This window comes from Rousettus aegyptiacus, unplaced genomic scaffold (assembly GCF_014176215.1).
Source record: "Rousettus aegyptiacus isolate mRouAeg1 unplaced genomic scaffold, mRouAeg1.p scaffold_m13_p_6, whole genome shotgun sequence".
Lineage (NCBI taxonomy): Eukaryota > Metazoa > Chordata > Mammalia > Chiroptera > Pteropodidae > Rousettus > Rousettus aegyptiacus.
In genome coordinates this window covers 3143816-3166170 of record NW_023416309.1, presented here as the reverse complement: position 1 = coordinate 3166170, position 22355 = coordinate 3143816, and the positions used below count along the sequence as shown (strand labels likewise).

The following is a 22355-nucleotide window of genomic DNA, read 5'->3' as shown; positions in this document are numbered from 1 at the left end:
TGGTATGATTTCAACCCTCTTATATTTGTTGAGGCTATCTCTGTGTCCCACCCAGTATGTGGTCGATTCTTGAGAATGTTCCATGTGCACTAGAGAAGAATGTATAAGCAGCTGTTTTGGGATGGAAGGCTCTGTTAATGTCAGTTAGGTCCAGTTGGTCTGATGTCCCATTTAAGGATGTTCTATCCTTACTGATTTTCTGTTTGGATGATCTGTCCATATCTGACAGTGGGGTATTTAATAGGTCCTCTACTATGATAGTGTTTTGGTCTGTTTCTCCCTTTAATTCTGTTAGTAATTGCTTTACATATTTCAGGGCTCCCTGATTGGGAGCATAGGTATTAATAAGTGTTATGTCTTCTTGGTGCATGATTCCCTTTATCATTATGAAGTGTCCCTCAGTATTGTTCTTTACCTTTTTAATTTTGAAGTCTGTTTCGTCTGATATTACTCCCGCTTTTCTCTGAATGCCATTTTCTTGAAATATCATTTTCTGCCCTTTCACTTTGAGTCTGTAGTTGTCTTTGGAGCTGAGATGTGTGTCCTAGAGGCAACATAACGGTTGGGTTTTGTTTTTTGATCCATTCTGCATCTCTGTGCCTTTTTATTGGTGAGTTCAGTCCATTTACATTTAGAGTGATTATTGAAATATGAGGTCTTCTTATAGCCATTTTATCTTTTGCTTTCTGGTAGCTTGGTGTTTCCTCTGCTTCCTTGTCCACGTGTTTCTGTTTATTTTGGTTGGTTTTCGTGGGGGTTGCCTCTGGTTTCTTGTTTTATGTTTTATATTCCTCAGTTCTGAAATTTTGGTGTGTGGTTACTATTATGAATATGTAAAGGATAGTTACACACACACACACACACACACACACACACACACAGTCATCTCTTTTCTTCTGTATGTGCCTTATCTCCATTCCCCTTTGCAAATTTGGATCTGTGAATCCTCCACTTTTCAGTCATTGTCTCAGTTTGTCCTTATGTATGCTGAACTTTCATTACTATCTTGTTATAACAATTCATTTATTATTTAAGCTGTAATGCCCTGTTCGTAGTAAGGGTTGCACTCCTCTGTTTCTTATGCCTGCTAGTCACTTTATTTCTATTTATGTATTTTTTTGTTGTTTTTGTTATTTTGTTTTAGGTGAGCTGACCCGTTTCAGTATTTCCTGTAGTGCAGGCCTCGTAGTAGGGAATTCCCTCAATTTTTGTATATCTGGAAAGGTCTTAATTTTTCCTTCCTATCTAAAGGAGAGCTTAGCTGGATACATTATTCTAGGCTGGTAGTTCCTTTCACTTAATAGTTTAAATATTTGATTCATTCCTTTCTGGCTTGTACGGTTTGTGCTGAGAAGTCCGATGATAATCTGTTGGGTATTCCTTTATAAGTTACCATTGTTGTCTTCTCCCTGGCTGCCCTGAGAATTCTGCCTGTCATTGATTATTGATAATTTTAATACGATGTGTCTTGGTGAAGGCCTTTGTGGTTGAGATAATTGGATGTTCTATTGACTTTTTGAATTCCAGTCTCCAGCTCAATTCCTTAGATTTGGGAAATTCTCGTCCACTGTTTGTCTGAAAATGCTTTCAAGTCCCTGCTCCTTTTCCTCGCCTTCGGTAATGCCCGTTATTCTTATGTTTCCTCTCCTGATGATATCAGCTAGTTCTTGTATTTCTCTTTCATTATTTTTCATTCTTCGGCTTCTCTCTTCTTCCTTCTGATTTATTTCTATATTTCTGTCTTCGATATCACAGATCCTTTCCTCCTTTTGGTCGACTCTAATTCCCAGCGTTGCTTTTTCATTTTTTAACTCTTGCAGTGTGTCCTTTATCATCAGAAGGTCTATTCGGTTCTTTTTGAGGGTTTCAACCTCCTTGCTGAAGAACTCATTCTGCTGATTTAGTTGTTTTTTCAATTCCTGAAATTGTGGCTATGACTCGTTTTGGAACTTACTGAGCTTTTTCAGAAGTACTGTCCTGAACTCTGTCATTTAAGTTGCATATTTCTATGTCTGTAAGCTTATTTTCTGGAGATTTTTCTCTTTCTTTCTGAAGTGCCTTGTCACTTTGGTTGTTCGTGGTGTTTAATGGACTATTTCTCCACCTGGGAATTAATGGAAGTGTGTTTTGCTTTTTTCTCCCCCCCAGAAAGAAGATTTATTACATAATAGTCCCTAGCCTGTTGCAAATAAGGTCTTTTTCTTTTGGTTTCCAGTAGGTGGCATCTCAGCCTCTTGGATCTCTGCTTTATATAAAGTGTTAATAATGCCTTTTTTTCCCCCTTACAGATGTTTAATCATGCTCACTGACATCAGTCTCAGTTCCTGCCCGTGTTAGTGACAGTTTCAGTAGCATTTGTTCAGATTCCCCTGGGCTCTACGGCATTTTGTCTTGGAAGCTATGGGGGAAGGGCCCTCTGGGCTGGGAATTGGAGGCTGAGGCTCAGCCTTAGTTTTGCAACCACAGCTGATAAAAATCAACTGTTGTTTCTCTTGCTGTCCCCGCTTTTCTTGTCGCCGGCCTCCTGGAGCTCACAGCACTCTCAAGCAGGGCTGTCCAGGGAACTCGCTGCTTCTTCCCTCCCCTTCCTCCTACAGGGAGCTCCGGCTGCAAGAGGCAGCTTCTTTGTTTCTCCTAGTCCACCGCCCAACACCCAGGGTTCTGACCTGTGATAGCTCTTATGTGCAGATCCCACACTCAGACATGCTAGTATGCAGTGTGAGTGTTTTTTATTGAGTCTTAGGTGTTCATCTTATTGTTTCAAGGGGTGAGTTCTGGGAACGTATCTCGTGCTACCATTTTAATCCCTAGCTCGTATGATTTTAAAGGTGAGTTCTACCAAACTATTCAAACGATAGACATGTCCTAATTTACTGACTTGTTTCAGAAGATAGCAAAATAAGGAACGTTCCTCCACTTATTATACATGGCGAGATAACCTTGATACCAAAGCCAGACATGGATAATGTGAGAAAAAATTATAGGCCAGTCTTACTTATGAATAGATAGCAAAACCTGACAAAATATTAGCAAAAGAAATCCAGTAGTGTATTTAAACATTATCATGTCTATAGTACTGCAGTACAATTCTGACATTGCTTATCCAGAATTAGTATTAGATTCCACAGGTTTTGGGGCACAGTCTCCAACAAGACTGCCCTCATTTCAAACGTCAGTCACAAGTTTATGGGTTTCCAGGCCACTCTCACTTTTAACAGGACTCCTTACAATCCCAATCCCACTAAAGTTTGACAGTTCACTAAAATGACTCACAAGACTCAAGAAAGTGGTATAGGTATGATGATAGTTTCATTATAGATGATACAGATTGAGACCAGACAAATGAAAGAGATATATAGCGTGAGGTTCGGAAGGGTTTCAAAGGTGGAGCTTCCATACCAGCTCCCTGGGAAGCAAGGTTTGTCATCTTGCCATCACATTGCTATTTTCACCAACCAGGGAATTTAACCAAGTGTGATGTACAAAGTTTTTATTGTAGTTTCATTGCGTAGGCATGATTGAAAAATTGGCCATATGATAGAATTCAGTCTTCAGTGCAATCCTCTCCCTGGAGGTTGAGCTAACTCAAAATTCTAGCCATCTAATCACATGGTCTTTCAGGTATGATCCATGAGGTTCTTGAAAAACAAAGATATTCTTGTTACCCAAGAAATTCCAAGGATTTAGAGGTTCTCTCCCAGGAACCAGGGACAGATATGACACAAATTATTTATTATTTAATTGTGACAAATTTGAATTCATCCCAAGAATCCAAGATAGTGTATTAATTATCATTGCTGTATAATAGTTTATCCCAAAACTTAGTGACTTGAAACAACAAAAAACTTAATTCAATGTATAGGAATTCAGGCACAGTATACTGGGTGGTTTTGGCTCAGGATATCGCATGAGATTGTAGTTAAGATGTCAGCAGGGACTGCAGTCATCTGAAAATCTGACTGGGGTAGGATCTACTTCCAGAATGGCTCACTTGTGTGGCTATTGGTAGTAGGCCTCAGTTTCACATCCATGGGTCTCTCCACAGACTCTTTGAATGTTCTCACACCATGGCAACTGGCTTTCCCTAGATGATTGATACAAAAAGGAGAGCAAGGAGAATGCCACATTCCTTTTAAGGTGTAATCTCAGAAATCATACTTTGTCATTTTCACTTAATTCTGTTTGTTACAAGGGAGTCAGTCTAGCCCACACTCAAAGTAATTATGTTCCACCTCTTGAAGAAGGGAATATGAAAGAATTTATGGACGTATTTGAAAACCACCACAGATGGTTTGCTCTTTAAGAAAGCTCTTAGTATGGATTGTTATTTATCCATTAACACTTTAAAGGAGGATCATAACTGCGATCATATCAATAGATAATGAAAAAGCATTTGATGAAATTCAGCCTCATTTATGATGAAAACTTAGCAAACTAAGAATAAAAGGGAACTTAAATGTGATAAAGAGTATCAGTAAATTTTTAATTATCTTAAGAAGAATTAACATACATGATATTAAGGCTTTCTGTACACAGTGCAGTAAATATATCTTAACATATGTTAAAGTTTATTCTTGCGTCCTTCAGGAATCTTTAAAAATTATTTTTATGTCAGTATATTTGCCCAAACAACAGCAAAAACATCTATTTAAGTTTATTTATTGCAGCGTTACTTATAATTCCAAAATATGAAAACAACCTAAAATGTCCATCAACAGGAGAATGGGTAAATACAGCTTAAGATGTTTTTAGGATGGAACACTAACAATTAAAATGAATTATAGGGAACAATATGTATGTATCTCGGAAATTACTAACAATGTTGAGTGAAAATTAAGCAAATAATACACACATAGAAGGATACAATTTTTATACATCTATAGAAAATTATTAATATGTATAGCAGTCAGTGCTGTATATATTTGACAAGTGAATGTCAAGTCCCTCCTATGACACAGAACTTCTTCATGAAAACACTCTAACCTAGCAAATTTTAACCTGAAGAAATGTTTCTGACAAAGAAAATAAAATCTAAATATTTCATCGACAAGGGGGAATACTCTTCCTGGATTTCCAAGTGCTTCGTGTTTGTAAACAGAAATTTGTAATCTTGAGGATATTCTTTCTTAGATCTGCAAGTTTGCAAAATTTAGTTTCCTATAGTTTATGAAGAATTGTTAACATCTGATTTTAACACTCTGATCTTATTCAGGCCTTTGGTGACTTATAATTTCCATGTAAACATTACCTTTGAACATTGTGTCTATTTACTAAAAGATTGCAGTTGAATTCAGATGCTACTTTGAAGTTCCTTTTCTCCGACCACATTGTACTAAAGAAAGGACTGCATTTTCCTTTTGTCCACGATTATTTCTACAATTATTTAATTTGCTGTAACTAGTATAAGTCATTGTTTGCCACTTGGGAAGTGATGTTTACTTATACAAGTCTTTTGAATTTATATCTCAATCCTGAGTATATGCAGTGAAAATGGTGGAAAATTTTTTTCACTGGATCTTGATACAAGTCAGGGCTCAAAGTGAGCAAAAGGAAGTGGTGCGGTTTTTGTATCATTTCAGTTGTGTTGAGATAACGAAGTGGAATAGTTTATCCACAGAACAGCCCTTTTTCGAAATACTCGTTTGTATATGAAAGCAAAAAGAATTGGTATAACGTTTTAATTCCTTCTGCTATATTCAGTCATTCCTTCAGCAAATATTTATTTAGTGCCAGTTATGGGCTAAGCCCCGTTCTGCGTGATAGAAATACAGAGCAAAAAAGATAGACTAACTCCCCTGCACCTATGGAACATACATTCTGGAGCAGGTAGCCGGCAGTAAACAAAATAAATAGTAAATTTTATATCAGATTACAGCATGACAAGTGCTGAAGAGGGAAAAAAATATCAGAGAAATGCTAGGGATGAAGATGGTATTAGAATTTTTAAGTAGGGTGAGTCAGAACACTGGAAATAAAGGGATATTTGGGTTTAGCACTTGGAAGAAGTATGGTATCAATTATACAGATGTCTTGAGGAAGAGTATTAACAGGTAGAGGGACCGGAAATGCAAAGGTCCTACAGCAGGGCCATCCATCCCTGGTGTGTTCAAGGAGCAAGGAGGCCAGTGTGCCTGGAAAGGAGGAGTTGGAGGCTTGTGGGTCTCACATTTACTTTTAAGTGAGTTGGGGAGCCATTGGGGGATTTTGAACAGAAGAGTGATGTAATCTAATATGTTTTTTATTATCACTTTGGCTGCTGTATTGAGATAATATTGTAGGTGAACAAGGGTAGAAGCAGGGAGACCAGTTAGGAGGCTGTTTCAGTAATCCAGGCAAAAGCTGTTAGTGGCTTGGACCAAAAAGGTAATAGGTGGAGGTAGTGAGAAGTACTTAGGATCTGGATATATTTTGAAGGTAGAACCAACAGGATTTGCAGACAGAAAGGATATGGAGTATGCGAAGGAAGGAGGGGGTAGTCAAGAATGACTCCAAGATTTTAGGCATGGGAAACTAGAGGAGCAGAGAGACTATAAACTGAAGTGGGAAAGACTAAGGGCCCAGCAGAAATAGAGGTTGAGAGGAGAAAGACCAGAAGGAATGAATTATATAGCTTCTGGTCACATTAAGTCAATTTTTATACTATTTGATCTTAAAAGTAAATCTTATACTGGCCTATGGGTTTTAAAAAATATATATATATTATAAACCCCTTTAAAAAATTTGTTATCAGTTCTTTTTTTAAGTTATTCAACTTTATTCAGAATTACTAATTCCAAATTTTAGTACTCTTTCAACCATTTCAACTTGGGTCACATAGGTTAGAGTAGAAAGTCCAACCAATCTTGAACAAATTTCTAACTTTGATGAGTTAAAATTATTTGTGATGAGAAAAAATGTAATGTACTAAGTCTAGAATTCATTCCAAAATTCAGAATATCTTAGCATATTCTTTGAATATATCATGTATTAAAACAATATACTTTATAAGAACTTAGGATATATTAGACATACTGTTGGTTCCTCTTTGGTGAAGTGAATATATATTAAAAAGTATGTGTGGTGATTTTATATAGTCAACCTGCTGCTATTTCATATCTTTTGGTCTGAAAGTGTATCAATCAGGGGAAAGCTGAAACTACACTGGTTGTTTTAACAGAATTTGATACAGAGAATTGACTACATAAATATTAGGGAATTGAAAAACTAAAGGAACCCTGGTATTAAACAAATAGTAATTGTGGGAAACACCTACTACCCTGAAGAAGTTGAAGTTATAGAACCTAGAAGCTTGGGGGCAAAATGTGCTCCTTTGGGGATCTCAGAACCCAGCTACTGCTGACACATGCTGAGCTCAAAGCAGGGATCTTGAGCTGGCACTCAGACTCTGAGGTGTAGGCACCACAGGGTCTGAATGGGGGCCAGGAGGCTGGTTCTGGGAGTGTGGAAGAAAGCTGGAAACTAGAACCTACTGCTGCTACCAGGGCGAAGGGTGTCGAAGGGTGTCATTCAGGTGACTGACAGGAACAGCGAACAAAATTAGGACAAAAGAAGTCTCTTCTCTCCTCCTCCAGCTTTCTGTAGTTCCCCAGTAGGCAGGACCTATCAGGAAGCTAGCTAGTGAAAGATGGATTAACAGTATCCCAGTTCAGCATCACAAAGCAGAGTATTTAGATAGAAGTGTGAGTTTGTTGTTTTGGTTTTGTTTGGGGCTTTTTTGTTACAAAGCAATAATAATAAGATTAAGGGGCACAGTACTTTTTATTTTTTTTCTCGTCAACTGCCAGCTCCCGACTATGCAGTAGTGAGTGGAATTTAGGCTTTATCCACAGCAGACTAGCTACTTATTGGTTGTATGAACTTGGGCAAGTTTCTTAACTTTGCTGAGCTTCACTTTTTCCTTCAGAGTTGTGAAAATGAAATAAAATCTTACATGGCTCAATAAAAATTAACTTCCTATTTCCCTTTTGATGTACTTATCCATGGACTTACTGGATAAATCATTGAATTTGGGATTAGAAGGCTTGGATTTTAGTTTGTCCTTCAAGTTAACTAGTTGTGTGAAATTCGGTGAGTCACTTTTGCTCCCTGAGTCTGTCTTTTTCACTGTAACAATAGGAATAATTCTACTTATCATAAGGGTCATACAAATGGTTATAAAGAAGATGATGTATTAATGTAAAGTTGCCATTAAATATTACATATGAGTTCCTCTTATTTAATCTGCACGGAAGACCTAGATCTGTCTTATGCTAGACCCACAACTCTTCACTACTACATTATCCTGATTTCATCTCTATAAAAATACTGTGCAGGAACACAGACAGTATTGTTCACCATTACCCATAGTATACCTGTAAGGGTGACCAAGCTCTCTTCCCTCCCAGGCATTTCTGCAACCATTTGTGATTATTCCAGAGGAGAGACAGAAGAATAACACCCAAAGTCCCTCAATTAATAGCTGGCATTAAGAATCTCTTCTGAGCACAGATGTGCAAAATTTGCTTTATTAGCATCATCTAGTTCTAATTATCTGTAAGGTATTTTTTGTTTGTTGGTTGGTTGTTTAATACAATTTAAAAAACTTTAGAGAAACCAGGTTAGGGAATTTGTAGTACAAAGTTGAATGGTTTTTTGAAAATAGATTATCTCATGTTTTTAAAACTGCTTCATAAACCAAGAAGTATTTATGGTGCATCTAATATTGAGACCCCTAGTGAAGAATATAAGACCTATAAAATTTTTATAAGAGTTTACTTGAGCCAAACAGACAATGTATGGGAGTGGGGTACAACAAGATCTCAGATGCTCTGGAGAATAACAGTTTTTGTAGGGCATGTAAAGAAGATTACTTAAAGGTGGGCGAAAGCAAGGCAGGAGCTGGATTACAGGATAGTTAGCAAGATTATGTGCTTTCCTAAAGGTGGTTAAGGCTCATTTCAAAGGTGGTGGTACCATACAGGGCGACCTGAACTCCGGCACTGCCCTGGTTAACACAGGAGATTCTTGGATCTTTTCACTATTGCAGAGATAATTACAGCACAGTGAAGTTTAGAAGAAGTAAGGTTTATTAAAAGTATATTTTAGAAGGAGATAGTGTTGTAGCCGCCAGCCCCTAAAAGACACATGGACCACCGGAACTCAGTGAATTATAGGAAACACTCTATTCAGCCAGCTAGGTCTGATAGGGGGTATGCAAACCCCAAATTAAGCAGCCCCGAAATGTAGAGGTACAGAGTTTTTAAGCCCCAAATCCCATTCTTCATTCTGTCTAAACACAGAGGTTTATTTTTCTTCTATTCACTACCTGTCGACCTATAGGTTGGGTGTGCAAGCGGGGGTACAGAAGCAGAAAGCTTATTGTTAGAATGTTATGTTCCTATGGGTGACAGCCTATGTTCCCATGGACATAGCCAAGCAGTAATTTTCCAGTAAGAGTCATTTTTTTAGTCACCACAATAGGCCATACTAAGGAAGGCTATAGCCCTGTGGAATTTGGGAAGTGAAAAGATAAAAGATAAAAACCCGCTCTAAAGGAGGAGCAGATTTTCAGGGAAGGTGGTTTAACAACCCAGAAGTGGGAAGGTCTGTACTATATTAGGGCTGTGATAGGTCATTACAAAGGTGTTCCTAGGTGATTGGCATGCGAAGTCATTTTGATTGACATTTGGTTATTATATAACTCCCTGCCTAGTGTGCATGTGCTTACCCAAAATTCAGTCTGTTATAATTCATGAACTTCTGGGCACAGGCATGATATGACAATGATGATATAATGTGGCCGAGGTTAATGGGCAGGTTAGGGTAGTACCTTCTGCACAAACTTCTGTAGCTAGACTAAACCAACTATAAGTTTATGGCCCTCCAGAGTCCTTTTTCTCTCAGGATGCAGGAGTGATTCTTTAACTGCAAATAGGGGTGTTCTTTGGGCTGTCGTTGGTCTGGGTCTTCATTCCTTTATTCCCCCATTGCTCATATCTGACTAACTACCAAACCGTGTTAACCTAGATGCACAGAGACAATAGACAGGGCTGGCTTAAAACCTTTCACAGGCCTGGAGTGTGACTACCCACTGTGACCTACCCAGTTAGGAATTTATGATCAGATCACCCTGTGAGGTTAACTTTCCATAGAACCCCTTTTTTCATCCACAGAAGAATTTATACTTGTGTTAGGGATTAGTCTCTTGGCATAGAAGAAAAGTGAAAGGTTTTGAATAAAGAGGGGATGATTAAGCAGAAATACAAATGTATTAAATTTGTTTTGAGTAAATAATTGAGTGTTTGGGACAGGTAAAGTGTAGTTGGAAAGTAATATCAGGGGCGATGATGAAATTAGTGACTCCTAGGTGATGAAGATATGGCAGTTAGAAATGTCTTTATAAAGTGGAACTTATCCAATCCTACTATAGGTCAGAATTTAGCTAGTTGGTTCTTATTGCTCCTTTTCAGACTTTCCAACGACCTCATTATGAATGTCTTACCCATCACAAGTTCCCACAGCATAGACTCCAAGGCAGGCTTTTTGGTGAGATTCCTGTTTATTACCACAGATACAGTCATAAGCATGTTGTTTTCTTAAGGGTGTATGTTTAGATTAGGGCGAGATTGTTTTTTACATTCACATAAAAATAACCATGAGTAGTGTCACTCCAGTCATATGTGTATATATTAGTTTAGGGATTGATGGGGGTGGAAGTTAGAAATGAGGAAGGAATGGATGAGTTGCTTGTTAAGGGAAAAGACAATATTCTTATGCTAATCTAAGCCCTGGATAAGGAGTAAAGCAGCCATGCAAACAATGGCTGTGGAGCCAGAAAGTCTGCTGTGAGTCTAGGCTTTCTCAGAAAGCTCGTCAGACCCGGCGCCTGGAGCTGCCTAGGGGAAAGGACCTTTGGAGCAGGGAGGAGGGGGTGAGGGGTCTTCTCTTTATTGCTTGATGGAATTGGCGGCAGGCCAGCTTGTTGAAAATTCCCAAACTTCACTAATAGAAAATAAAAAATTAAGGATTCAGAGGCTTAACAGGAAGAGGAAAGAATGACTTTAATCTGTTTTTTCAGCTGACTTAAGCCTTTTCCTGTTTTTTTTTTTTTAATTGTGATTGAACTATTGGTTCAGTCTTCTTACTGTTTACAAAGCTATAACTTTTTTTGTTTAAAAAGAAATTATTTTTACTTTATTGAGTAACTTTGCCTTAATATTATTTTCCTGAAGGGGAAACTACACCAGTCTGTGTTTATTGTGAAGGAACTTTATTTAGATGCCTATTTGAACTATTTAATATTAACTTTTAAATGCCAGCATCATTTTAAAATTTTGATTATGCAGTATTTCAGATGTCTGTATTTCCTTATGTTCTTAACATTGAAAGATTAGATAATTTTAATTTTAAAATAAAAATTCTGATAAATTATTCTAGGATTTAAAAAATATATTTTATTTTCAGATGTTAGAATTATGAAATAGTTTCAAGAATGGTTATTATTTTGCTATATCATAATTATACAAACAGTTACTATTATGGAACAAATACATGAAAAGTCATCAGCATTTATATGATTAACAATCAGTAATAAAACTGATCTATTATTTATTGAATATTTAATATCAAGTTGCAAGATACTCAATTGGGTTATTAACATTATGCCTATTTTGTGGCTAGGGAAACTGAGACCCAGATAACTGTAGTAAATTTCCCCAAAATTACATAGCAAAGAAATATACCAGAGCTGATATTTGAAACTGTCAGTACTAGGGAAGCGTTCCCCTTACCTATTTAGTTCTTCCGATTGGTCAATAATTCAGAAGACATACAGCTTATTAACAGGAGAAAGTCACATTTTAATTCGTGCATAGGGGAATTCATGTAAACGTGAAAATTCTGAAGGCAGTGAGGCAAAATCAGATATATATGTGATTTTAGACTAAGGAAGGGGAGGTAGGCAATTCACAGAGAGATGGCAAAGAGCAAATATTTGGTAAACCAATTTTTGCAGGGCCACCCAGAAACAGTGAGACACAGAGGGGGAATCTAGTGATCATCAGATTTTTGCTTGGATCCTCTCTTTCTGCCATATTTAAGTTTTATGTGCTAAGGTGAATATCCTAAGATTCCTTTCCTGAAGCATGTTTTTTAAGAACCTCTTTAGGGAGGTAAAAACAACAACAAAAGAAAACCTTTTGAGTTTGTTGGGCATTAACTGTTTTTAGCTCTAAGTAATCTACATGCCAGGGTGGCATATTCTGAGGACACTCAGCCCCTAACCCCCACAAAACCAATAGACTGACATCAGAATTCACTTTGTTAAATTTGATATTATATGAAAGGTGCCTTTACCTAGAATTCAAAACTAATGTCATCTTTATGGAATCTGTAGTTTAAAAGGGCAAAGTTACAGTATATAGTGTAGAACTAGGGACAGTTTTTCCCGCAAAAGAAGTGAGCCTTACTTGTTGATATAATTTAAAAACAAAGAGCACACTTTTGATTACTCCTTTGAAAGAAAGATGTCAGTTATATATATTATCCAGTTAGTCCCTTTAGTTTTTTTTTTAACTGTGCTTTCCAGACTTCTGTCTTTGATTGTGCAATAACTCAGAGTTATTATTTCAGCAAATTTCTCATAATGACTGTATTATAGCAATGAATGCTATCTATTGCTGCCCAACAGATTTAGCAGCTTAAAACAACCAACATTTATCATCCTACACATTTTCTGAGGGTCAGGAATACACCAGGGGCTTAGCTGGATGGTTCTAGTTTAGGATGATAATGAATTGTGGTTAAGATGTCTATGAAGCTAGTTCACCCTGAAAGCTTCCCTGGGGCTGACAGATCCATGTCCAAGGTGGCTAACTCACATGGCTGCTGGCAGGAGGCCTGGGTTCCTTGCCACACGGGACTCTCTGTAAGGCTGCTTTAGTGTCCTTACAGCATGTAAGTCACACTCTGTTGTTTCCATCTTATTTGTTAGAAGTGGAAATTCAAGGGAAAGAATTAGGCTCTACTTTTTGAATGTAGAATGAGAGAACTTGTGAACATACTTTAGATCAGGCAATGATCTTTTAGTGGATTTTTTTAACTGTGAAGAAAATATCTTTTGTGAACAGTGATAGCACACCTGAAATATAAACTACATTAATATTGTTCATAACGGATCCTGGACCATAAATATATGTGGTATTAATGCTTTCATTAATCCAACTTTTAAATGAACATTGGTGTTTGGGAGCCCTCTATTCGTTCTTAGAAGGCCATCTCATACAGAGCCATAGCTTTAATTATCTCTATGCTATTAACATAACACATTTTTATCTTCAATCCCAGATATTTCCTTTAAGCTTCAGAACCAATTGCCCAGTAGAAATCCCCTTCAAGTAATCTCAAATGTCTAAAATTGAACCCTTAATCTCTTCTCATTCTTTAAAAATCCACTTGCCCCCACTTGAGTAATTGCTCATGCCAGAAATGTAGGACTCTTCTTTGACCCCTTACTTCCCCTCATCTAACCCATATCTTGAATTCATCCATGTACCACTACCACTCTAATCTTAATTGCCATTGTCCCTCTCCTAAATTACTGCAATATCCTTCTTACTGGCTTCTGCTTTTGTTCTCTCCAGCCTAGTACATAGAAACAAGATAATTGCCTTCCCATCCCATTTAAATTGCAACTCCTTCATATGATCTTGCTTGACTTGGTCTTTGCCTTTTGTCTCCTCAACCTTCTCTCCCACCACACTACCCCTTATTCTCAACATTTCAGAAACATTGTACTTACTTTGCTCTTCTGTGCCTCAAGATCTTTGCACAGACTGTGCCTCATTCCTAAACCGCATTCCCCCTTCTTTATCTGGCTAATTCTTTTATTCTTCAGATCTCAACTTAAATGCCACTTTTCACTGTTGCTCCCTTGATCTCTCCATCTAGTTTAGATCACTAGCCCATGTCCCTCCAGGACATAGTACTTTTCTTTCTTTTGCATATACTACAATTTTTGAGTATCATTTGTATTGTCTGGTTCAATATCTGAACATCTCAATTGTCTTGTTTAATGATTGTGAATTCCATGAAAGCTGGGTCTTTTTGCTCTCATCATGGCTTTCTTGGTGTCTAATATAGAATCATGCATATAATAGGCACTTAATAAATATTTAGTCAATAAATATTCAACAGCAAGAACACTGTTCATGAAGGACTTTAGAGTTGGAAGGAATCCGGTCTTTTCATTAGTTGGTTTCCATCATGCCTGTTGTGTCCTTGACAAAGGTACATTCACACATTTTTTTCCTTTGCTACTCTGTGAGCAAAGACCCCCAGTTCTCTAAGCTGTCTCAAGTGTAGTCAATTCTCTAGCCTTTGCATTCCTGTTATTCTTCTCTAAAGTGTTTAATGGGCCTGACTTGGTGGAATGAAGATGGGTTACTTACCCTCTTTGATTATAGCAGTACGCTTCAGTCAGTACTTGATAAGGTTGCTTTCATGTTTAGCAATTGTAATAGCGCAATGTGTAGTGAGTTTGTAATCAGCAGAAACCTAACATTTTTCTTTAAAAGATTAGGGATTTCCATTGTTAGATTACAGTGAGGCATTTGAAGCCATTTTACCATTAGCCTTTTCTTGGCTGGTGTCTGTTCTCCATATAAGTTATTGTAGGATATTTTAGTCTAAAAATTTCTTGAAGATGGGATCTTCATGAATAAGCACCTGTTAACTTCCTGTGCCTGGTTGGCAAGTGTGTAATAAACATGTATGAGATAAGGAAACATATATTGAGCACCTACTCTGTAGCAGGCTCTCCAAAATACTTTCTAATGTGTAGTTTACATTATATAATATACATAAAATATTCAGAAGGGGAGTATATGGTGCAGTTAAGATCTGGACTGTGGAATCATATGTCCTTGATTAGAATTATAGTTCTGCCACTTCCCAGCTGTGTGATCTTTGATAAATTTCTTAAACTTTATTTACCCCGATTTCTTCATCTGTAAATTAAAGTAGTTGTACCTCTCATAAAGTAGTGATGATTTGATAAATTAATATTAATATATTCAAAGCATTTATAATGGTGCTGGTGCATAGTTAGAGGTGAATATGTGTTATTATCTCATTTAGTTCTCAAAAGAATTGTAAATTAGTAATGTAATTCTAGTTTCACAGATAGGGAAACTTACCCAGAGAGATTAGGTTACCTATTTAAAGGCAGGTCCAGGAATCGAATTGTGCCCAGGGTAGCAGAGTCACAGATGTTTCTGTGGAAGGAATTACACATAATCCATTCCTCTTGAAAGAGACTGTGAGTGTGGCAGTTGCTGAGAGTCTTTCAACCACCCTGCGTGATGCCTTGATTTTACCTCGGATGAGACAAGGCAACATAGTAGCTTTAAATAAATTGGTGAAGAAACTGACACTAAAAGATAGAACCAATCATAGGAATCAGTTTCCTGTTCAAAACTGAGCTCCTTGAAGCAAAAACTGTCATGCTCCTATTTGTTTTTCCTAGTACCTTACACTTACTTATATATAACATGTATTCAAAAACTGCTGTTGGTGAAAGAGTGAGTGAATGAATAAATAGAGGAAAGCTGTGAGGAGGTGAGAGCTAGAGTAGTAAAGGAGGCAGAAATGATTCCAAGGTTTTTGGTATGGGCGACTAGACAGCACCACCCTTCACTGTGATAGCCAGTGGAGGAGGAGGAGAAAGCAGTTCTAGAGGAGTAAGAAGAAAAGCTAGAGATGATTTAGACAGGTGGAGTATAATCCTCTTAGAGATATTTAATAGCCAAATAGAATAAAGAGAGAGATCAGGGTTGGAAAAATATTGGAAACTTCTTTTGAATTTGAAACCTGGAACAAGTATCCCTAGAATCATAATTGTATAATATCAGGTTTTCCCAAGAAATACTGTTGTCACATTACAGATGTTATTCTGTAATTATTTTAGACTTTACATCTTATTCTCTCAGCATATGTAGATGAGAAGCACATTAATTTTATAGTAGAGAAGTGAGAAATTGCAGCGATTTTAGAACTAAGCCATATATAAAATGTACAATATAAATGACATCTTACTATAAGCCTTATTTCCTAAATACTGTTAAGTACCTTTGGAGTGCTAGTTAAAGTAGAAAATTCTTAGGTAGATAAAATAGAAAGCTCAGGTTACTTTTGATAGAAATTATGGCGTGGTAATTGTGTCATAAATAAGTAAAATCTTTTTCATTTAGGAATAATTCAGGCTGAAGTTAATAAAATCAATTTGCCTGAACCAACAGAATGGGGTAAAACAGAATTATATTCACTTTTATACAAACTAGCCTTTTTTTCCTGTTATCTATTTAACTATTTTATAATTACTAAACTTTATTTTTAAAGGTTATATTTCACATCATCCATATTAAAAGCTCAGTGTTATCTTAATAAAGTCATCTTTGCAGTATTTTAGGAAAATTATTTTAAGATATATTCCTATTAGTTTTGCTTTAATGCTGAAGAACATGGCACATTTAAAATGTGTGATTTTTCTAGATAGGCTTTCTTTTCTATCTATAGAATAAATTATTTATTAGAAAGATTTAAGATATTTTTATCATATCTGCTAGGATTTGAAAAATTATTAATGAATAGTATTTTAAATTCAATTTTTCCTGTTTTATTCTTAATATATTTAGAAATTTTTTTTTGGTAGTAACAAAATAGTTACTTTAGAGCAACCAGAAAAGACTATTGAGATTATTTAGTGTACTTAACTTGTTTTACTGTATATAGTTAATCTAAAATCAGGAGAGGTGATAACCTATTACTGAATTATTTAAGCTTTTGCATTACAGTGCCTTTCTTTTTAAACAAAGGTAGCTTTAATCTTTAAAAATATTTTTTTTTATTGTTTAAAGTTATATCTGGGATTGGTTTTGAAAACTCTTCAGAATTCAGTCATATTAATTACCTTCTTCATATTTTTACTTTTCAGGAACCAGGAGAAACAAGTGGAAGTTGAAGTCATTGTCAAGTGATTGAGACCTTTTACAAGAAAATCTCATTGAATAAAAGTCATTTTTAAATTAGCGATATAACAAGACCAGTTATTAAAGGTGACAGTGTACAGGAAACATTAGAATTGAACAATGACTCAGCTATATATTTATATCCAATTATTGGGAGCCTATCTGTTCATCATTTCTCATGTTCAAGGTAAACCAGTAGTCATTTAAGCAGTCTTCTCTTTTTAAATAATTTATTTCTGTATATAAAAAAGTACTCATTGTTACAATTGTTTTTTGTCCCTTTTTGAACAGTTTGGCCCAGTTAACAGCATAACTTTTAAGTAAAGAGGCAAAAAACATATACACCAAATAATTTTTTAACTGAACCGTGATAGAGGCCTTTTCAAGTATTGTAAAATCTCAGCCTTTCTGAACCTTTTCTCTTATCTGTAACATCAGCATTGTTAGGCTTTATGATTCACAGCATCAGGTCTTGTAAGGATAAAATAAGATAAAATATCTGACCGATTGCCTAAGGCACAGGGTAATAGATATTCAAAACTTAGTTTTAAAATTCATATCTCCTTTAAAATACAATAGGAATATAAATCATTTTAAAATAATTTCATTGTTGTTAAAAGACTTTAGAAATATAAATTGCACTTGTGTATGCTGCATGCTAAAATTTCTTCTAAAGTACTCAAACTTTTACTTGTAACCAATATTATAACTTTACTAATTGTGTGTTCACAGCTTAGACCTCCTAAACAGGAAGTTACTGTGATTACTTTTAGGATCAGAAAGACTGTATTTGCACATGAGTTTTTTCCTGTATGGTTTAATTAAAACAGTATTTTAAACTGAAGAGAAAGTACTATTTTGCAAATGGATTTTAGATAGAACTTATTGGACATCTTCATTATCTTAAATTTATGACTTTATAGATTGCTCTTTCATAATGTTTTATTCACAGTGATATGGATTAATATCTACAAACAAGAAATATGATTAACAACATAAATCTTTTGAACAGTTTCACTTTAGTATGTGGACATAGTAATTAATTCTGTAGCTTCTTTGTATTTTGGTTAGGTATTAATACCCTTATTATTACCATGCTAAAATACAGAGCCCTCTTGCAAAAAGCCACTTTTCAAACACCACAATATTTGCTAAAGTATCATCTGTTGTTATATTGCTTGCTGATTGGCATCAAAGCTGTAGTAGTTTTGAAGATGAATTAAATTAATAGTAACATTTATATTTGCTACTTTGCTCCCAAGTAATCTTGCCTATTATTTTTTTTTAAAATCTATATAGCTCACACAGAGGCAATATGAGTCTCATTTTCCACCCTGATTCAGGTTCTTCTATAATAAACTTTTTTAGATGATGTAAATTGGTAATTAGGTATCAAGTGTAAGTGAAAAAAATCTTAGAAAGAATTATATTTATCAGGTAAAGAACAAAATTTGTTATATTTCCTTTCAAAAAAGTTTAGTTTGTAGTTGGTTCACATGTTAAGATAAAAATATTTGCTCTTAAAGAAAAGAAAGAACTAAAACCAATGTGGGAAAAATGTTATTTCTTAGAGATTACTAAGAAGGATTGTAGAATGGTCTTAATGGAAATGATTTTGACTTTATCTTCAACTTTTTTCTTGAATTATGCCTTGGGAAAGTAAATTTCTCCATACCTTGGTTCCCTTATTAGAAAATAAAAATAACAAAATTTATTCTAAACACAAGCAGGAGTATTTTGAGCATCAAATGTTATGATATAAAGTGCTTTTACATTGCGATAAAGTTCAGTTGTAACAGAGGAATGAATCATTTGATATTACTATACGAGAGATATTTAGTCCTTGTTTTTGACTTGGTTAGAAATTTTAGAAATGAGACTTGGTCACAAATTTTAGAAATGGATTTAGCTTTAAGTAAAAATTACCCAACACACTCTAACTTAAACAAATAAAGATTTGTTTTTTTACAAAGATGGTAGGTGTTTTCTGGTGTTCATTCAGTAGTTGAATTGGTGTCAAGGTTGACACCTCTGTGATTTTTTGGCTTTTCCCTCATGGTTACAAAATGGCTGCTGTTAACCTGCATTGGAGTAAGGGAAAATGGGGAAAGGATCAGCACTTTCCTCCACTGGACCATATATCTGGAAAGCAAAAGTGTTCCCCAAAACTAATCCTCTGACTTTATTTTGTTTTATTAGCTAAACTGAGACAGTGGCTAGGGCTACTGGAAAACTGGGAAACAGGATTGTCACAATCAGCTTTGGTTAATATCTAAATCTATTGCCTAGGGCTGGGTACATATTCCCCCCAGACAAAAATCAGAGTTCTGTTAACTAGGAAGACAAGGGTGTTGGGGTGGGCGGGCAGCGTGTACCGGGATATTCATGAGGCAACTCAAAGGGTCTGGAATAGATTTTATCTCTTATTAGGTAAGATGTTTTCAGCTATAAGTAACAAAAACCCCAAATAAAATAGCTTAATAAGGAAAATGTAAGATCACAAATCAAAAACTCCAAACACAGGGATACTCCAGTTAACTGAGTTATTGGCTCATCAGTTTCTTTTTCTATTTCAACTACGCTGTTCTCCACATAGCAGTTTAGCCATAGGTTAACTCAGTTCATGGCCACAACTGTGGCTCATGAGGGGCCAGACATCTCATGCAGATGTAGCAACTTCAAGTTGATAGCATTCAGTGGAAGAAAAGGAATGGATGTATCTTTTCACTTAGTGAAAAAAATCTTTCCCCAGGCACGGCCCCACTTTTCCCCAACAGACTTCCTTCTCATGGTATTGGACAGAATTTATTACCTGCTGTCCTGTAAATAATGGCAAAGGGAATGGAACTAAAACTGTTAGATTAGACATACAGTTATCTCTACTGAGGGTAGAGCTGTGCTTCCCTGAATCACATGAAGGAGGGGTAAACACTTAAAAAATGTGTGTGTGTGTGTGTGTGTGTGTGTGTGTGTGTGTGTGTGTGTTGCCAGCAAGTAAAGGGGAGTAAAACAACTAACAGTATCTGTGATAGGGCACTGCATTTGTCTTCCTAACATCATAAATACCCTTTCTCACATGCACAAACGAAAAGTGCTTATGTTGATATGAAATGTTCAGTTTCTTCTCAAGGGGATTTGTAACCCAGAATTTCATCCACTTAACATACTTAGCTACTAATCCAGGATTTCTGGGTAGTATGTAGATTTCTCCATCAGGTCCAGATGTGACTAAAAGAGAAATTATTGATGCCTAGCACACCCAGTATTCAATGATGAAGAAGAAATAGGATAATAAGTACTGTATAAACTCCCGCTCAGAGAAAGGAAGACTTGGAAAAAACCTTTAGTAGTCACTACTCCATAGCACATAGATTAAGGAAAACTACTGTTGATTACCTCATACATGCAATGCATTGATATCTCACTGGTCTCTGCAACTCTCTTGTCTTTTGCTTTCTGATTTATATTCTAAATGTTTCTTTTTAAAGAATAGGGAGGGAGAGTTCCTCTTCTTATACAAAGGAAGCCAATAAGATTTCTGGGAAAGTAGGAAAAATTATTTAGCGAGAAATGAAAATCTAATAAAATCATTGATGCCAAATGTGCTGTTAATGACAACAAGAGCCTGGTATAAATGTGCCTATATACAGTTAATTCTGTCTTTCAGCCATATGTATTTGGATGTTTTTCTAAGCATGTAAGCTATGAAATATTTTTTGCATGTGTTTATTTTGAAACATAATTTATAGCCCCAGCCCACCCCAGGCCTCTTAATTTTATACTTTGTAAATAATAGCACTTATGGGTAGAAAGAGATTGACATGTTTCAGGAACTGACAGAAGGCCAGTGTGCCTGAGCATGATGGATGAGAGGTGCTGTGAGTTGATGTTGGAGAGGTATACAGGGTCCAAATCCTCCTGGGCCTCAGTAGGCATGGTGGAGGATGTTGGATTTTATTCTGAGCGCATATGAAGTCATTAATTGGTTTTAAGTAGGGGAGTAACAGGATCTGATTTATGTTTATAAGATAACTGGCTGCTACATGGGAAATGGACTGGAGGGACCAAAAACAGAAGTGGAGAGATCAATGTGGAGATTCTTACCTTAGAAGTTGCTTGATATAATGGCCCCAGATAATAGTAATGGAGTTGCAGAAAAATGGGAAAAAATGAGGTATATTTCGGAGGTTGAGCCAAAAGACTTGGGGATAAGCAGCTTTGAGGATAAAAGAGTTCCATTTTGGACAAGTTAATTTTGAGATAATGAAGCAAGTCGAGGCTGGAGGGATAAATTGAGGAACCATCGACAAAAGGATTTGTTCACCATGGGAATGGGTGCTAGCGGGAGAGTGCAGAGGAGCTGTTGCTAGATGTTTTTCTTTGCATCTGTGCCTCTGCTTATTGAAATTTTACAGCTTTAAGACGTGGCTCAGATTTCATTGCTGTTGACACCGTAGGATGAATTTTTGTTATTAGCTCCTTCCTTTGTTTACATAACACCTTCGTATTATGTCAGTTTTCAAATTGTGTTTGTTTATGTGTTTGTCACCCCCTTTCCCCTTCACCTCGTTCCAAGTTTCTTAAGGACGAGATCAGTTTCCAGCTAGCTAAACCATAGCAGACCAGAATCCAGGTCTCCTTATTTCCAGCTCAGTGGATAACTCTTCCTGCACCTCCCACTTTTTTTTTTTTTACATCTTAACATAAATGAAGTCTTTAAGCTTTGTAATAATTTAGAGGATTAAGTGAAGATTATTAAAATTCAAGGTATGGAATCACTAAAACTTATTTAGCAGTACTTTCTTTTCCTGTTATCACTGTAGATATGTGTTTCTCTTCTCTTTCAATAGTTCATCTCACCAGTATGGCTAAATTTAAAGTCAAGTTCACATTATTAAGCCATGGACTATTTATTTGACACTTATAATGAAATACATACCCAATTCTCTTAATATTTTATGCTTGTTTGTCTCTATATTTTATTCCCTTGAGATCAACCCTATAAGGACTAGCCTAGTCAATTTCACCTGATTCAAAGAGAGGAAGGAATACTAAAACATTTAGTTCTGTTGGCTGAAATATTCAGTGCCAGGTATGACATTGTCTGTCATTTGAGGCTACTAGACTCCAATGCAAGAATAACCTTCAGTTTCTGGCAGCATTGTCTGGATTTGAACCACTGACCTTAAGATAAAGGCACAAAATAAAATGATTAGGTCCCTGTACTCTCAAAATTCCTTTACTTTAGCAATTAAAGTCCAAAGCAAGATCCTTAGTAACTCCACTTTTGCATAGGGGCACAAGTAAAAGACTTATTTTTTTAAGCTAGTCACAAGTTTTGAACCAAAGAGT

General features: G+C 36.1%; 1 protein-coding gene across 1 annotated transcript in view; it reads left to right on the top strand.

Annotated features, from left to right (window-relative positions):
• BMPR1A (bone morphogenetic protein receptor type 1A) overlaps positions 1-22355 on the top strand; it is a 138045-nt gene that overhangs the window by 84049 nt on the left and 31641 nt on the right. Inside the window, exon 3 of the mRNA XM_016142796.2 lies at positions 16970-17190. Coding sequence (XP_015998282.1) covers positions 17124-17190 — 67 coding nt within the window. The 5' untranslated portion in view covers positions 16970-17123. The remainder of the gene's footprint in view (positions 1-16969; positions 17191-22355) is intronic.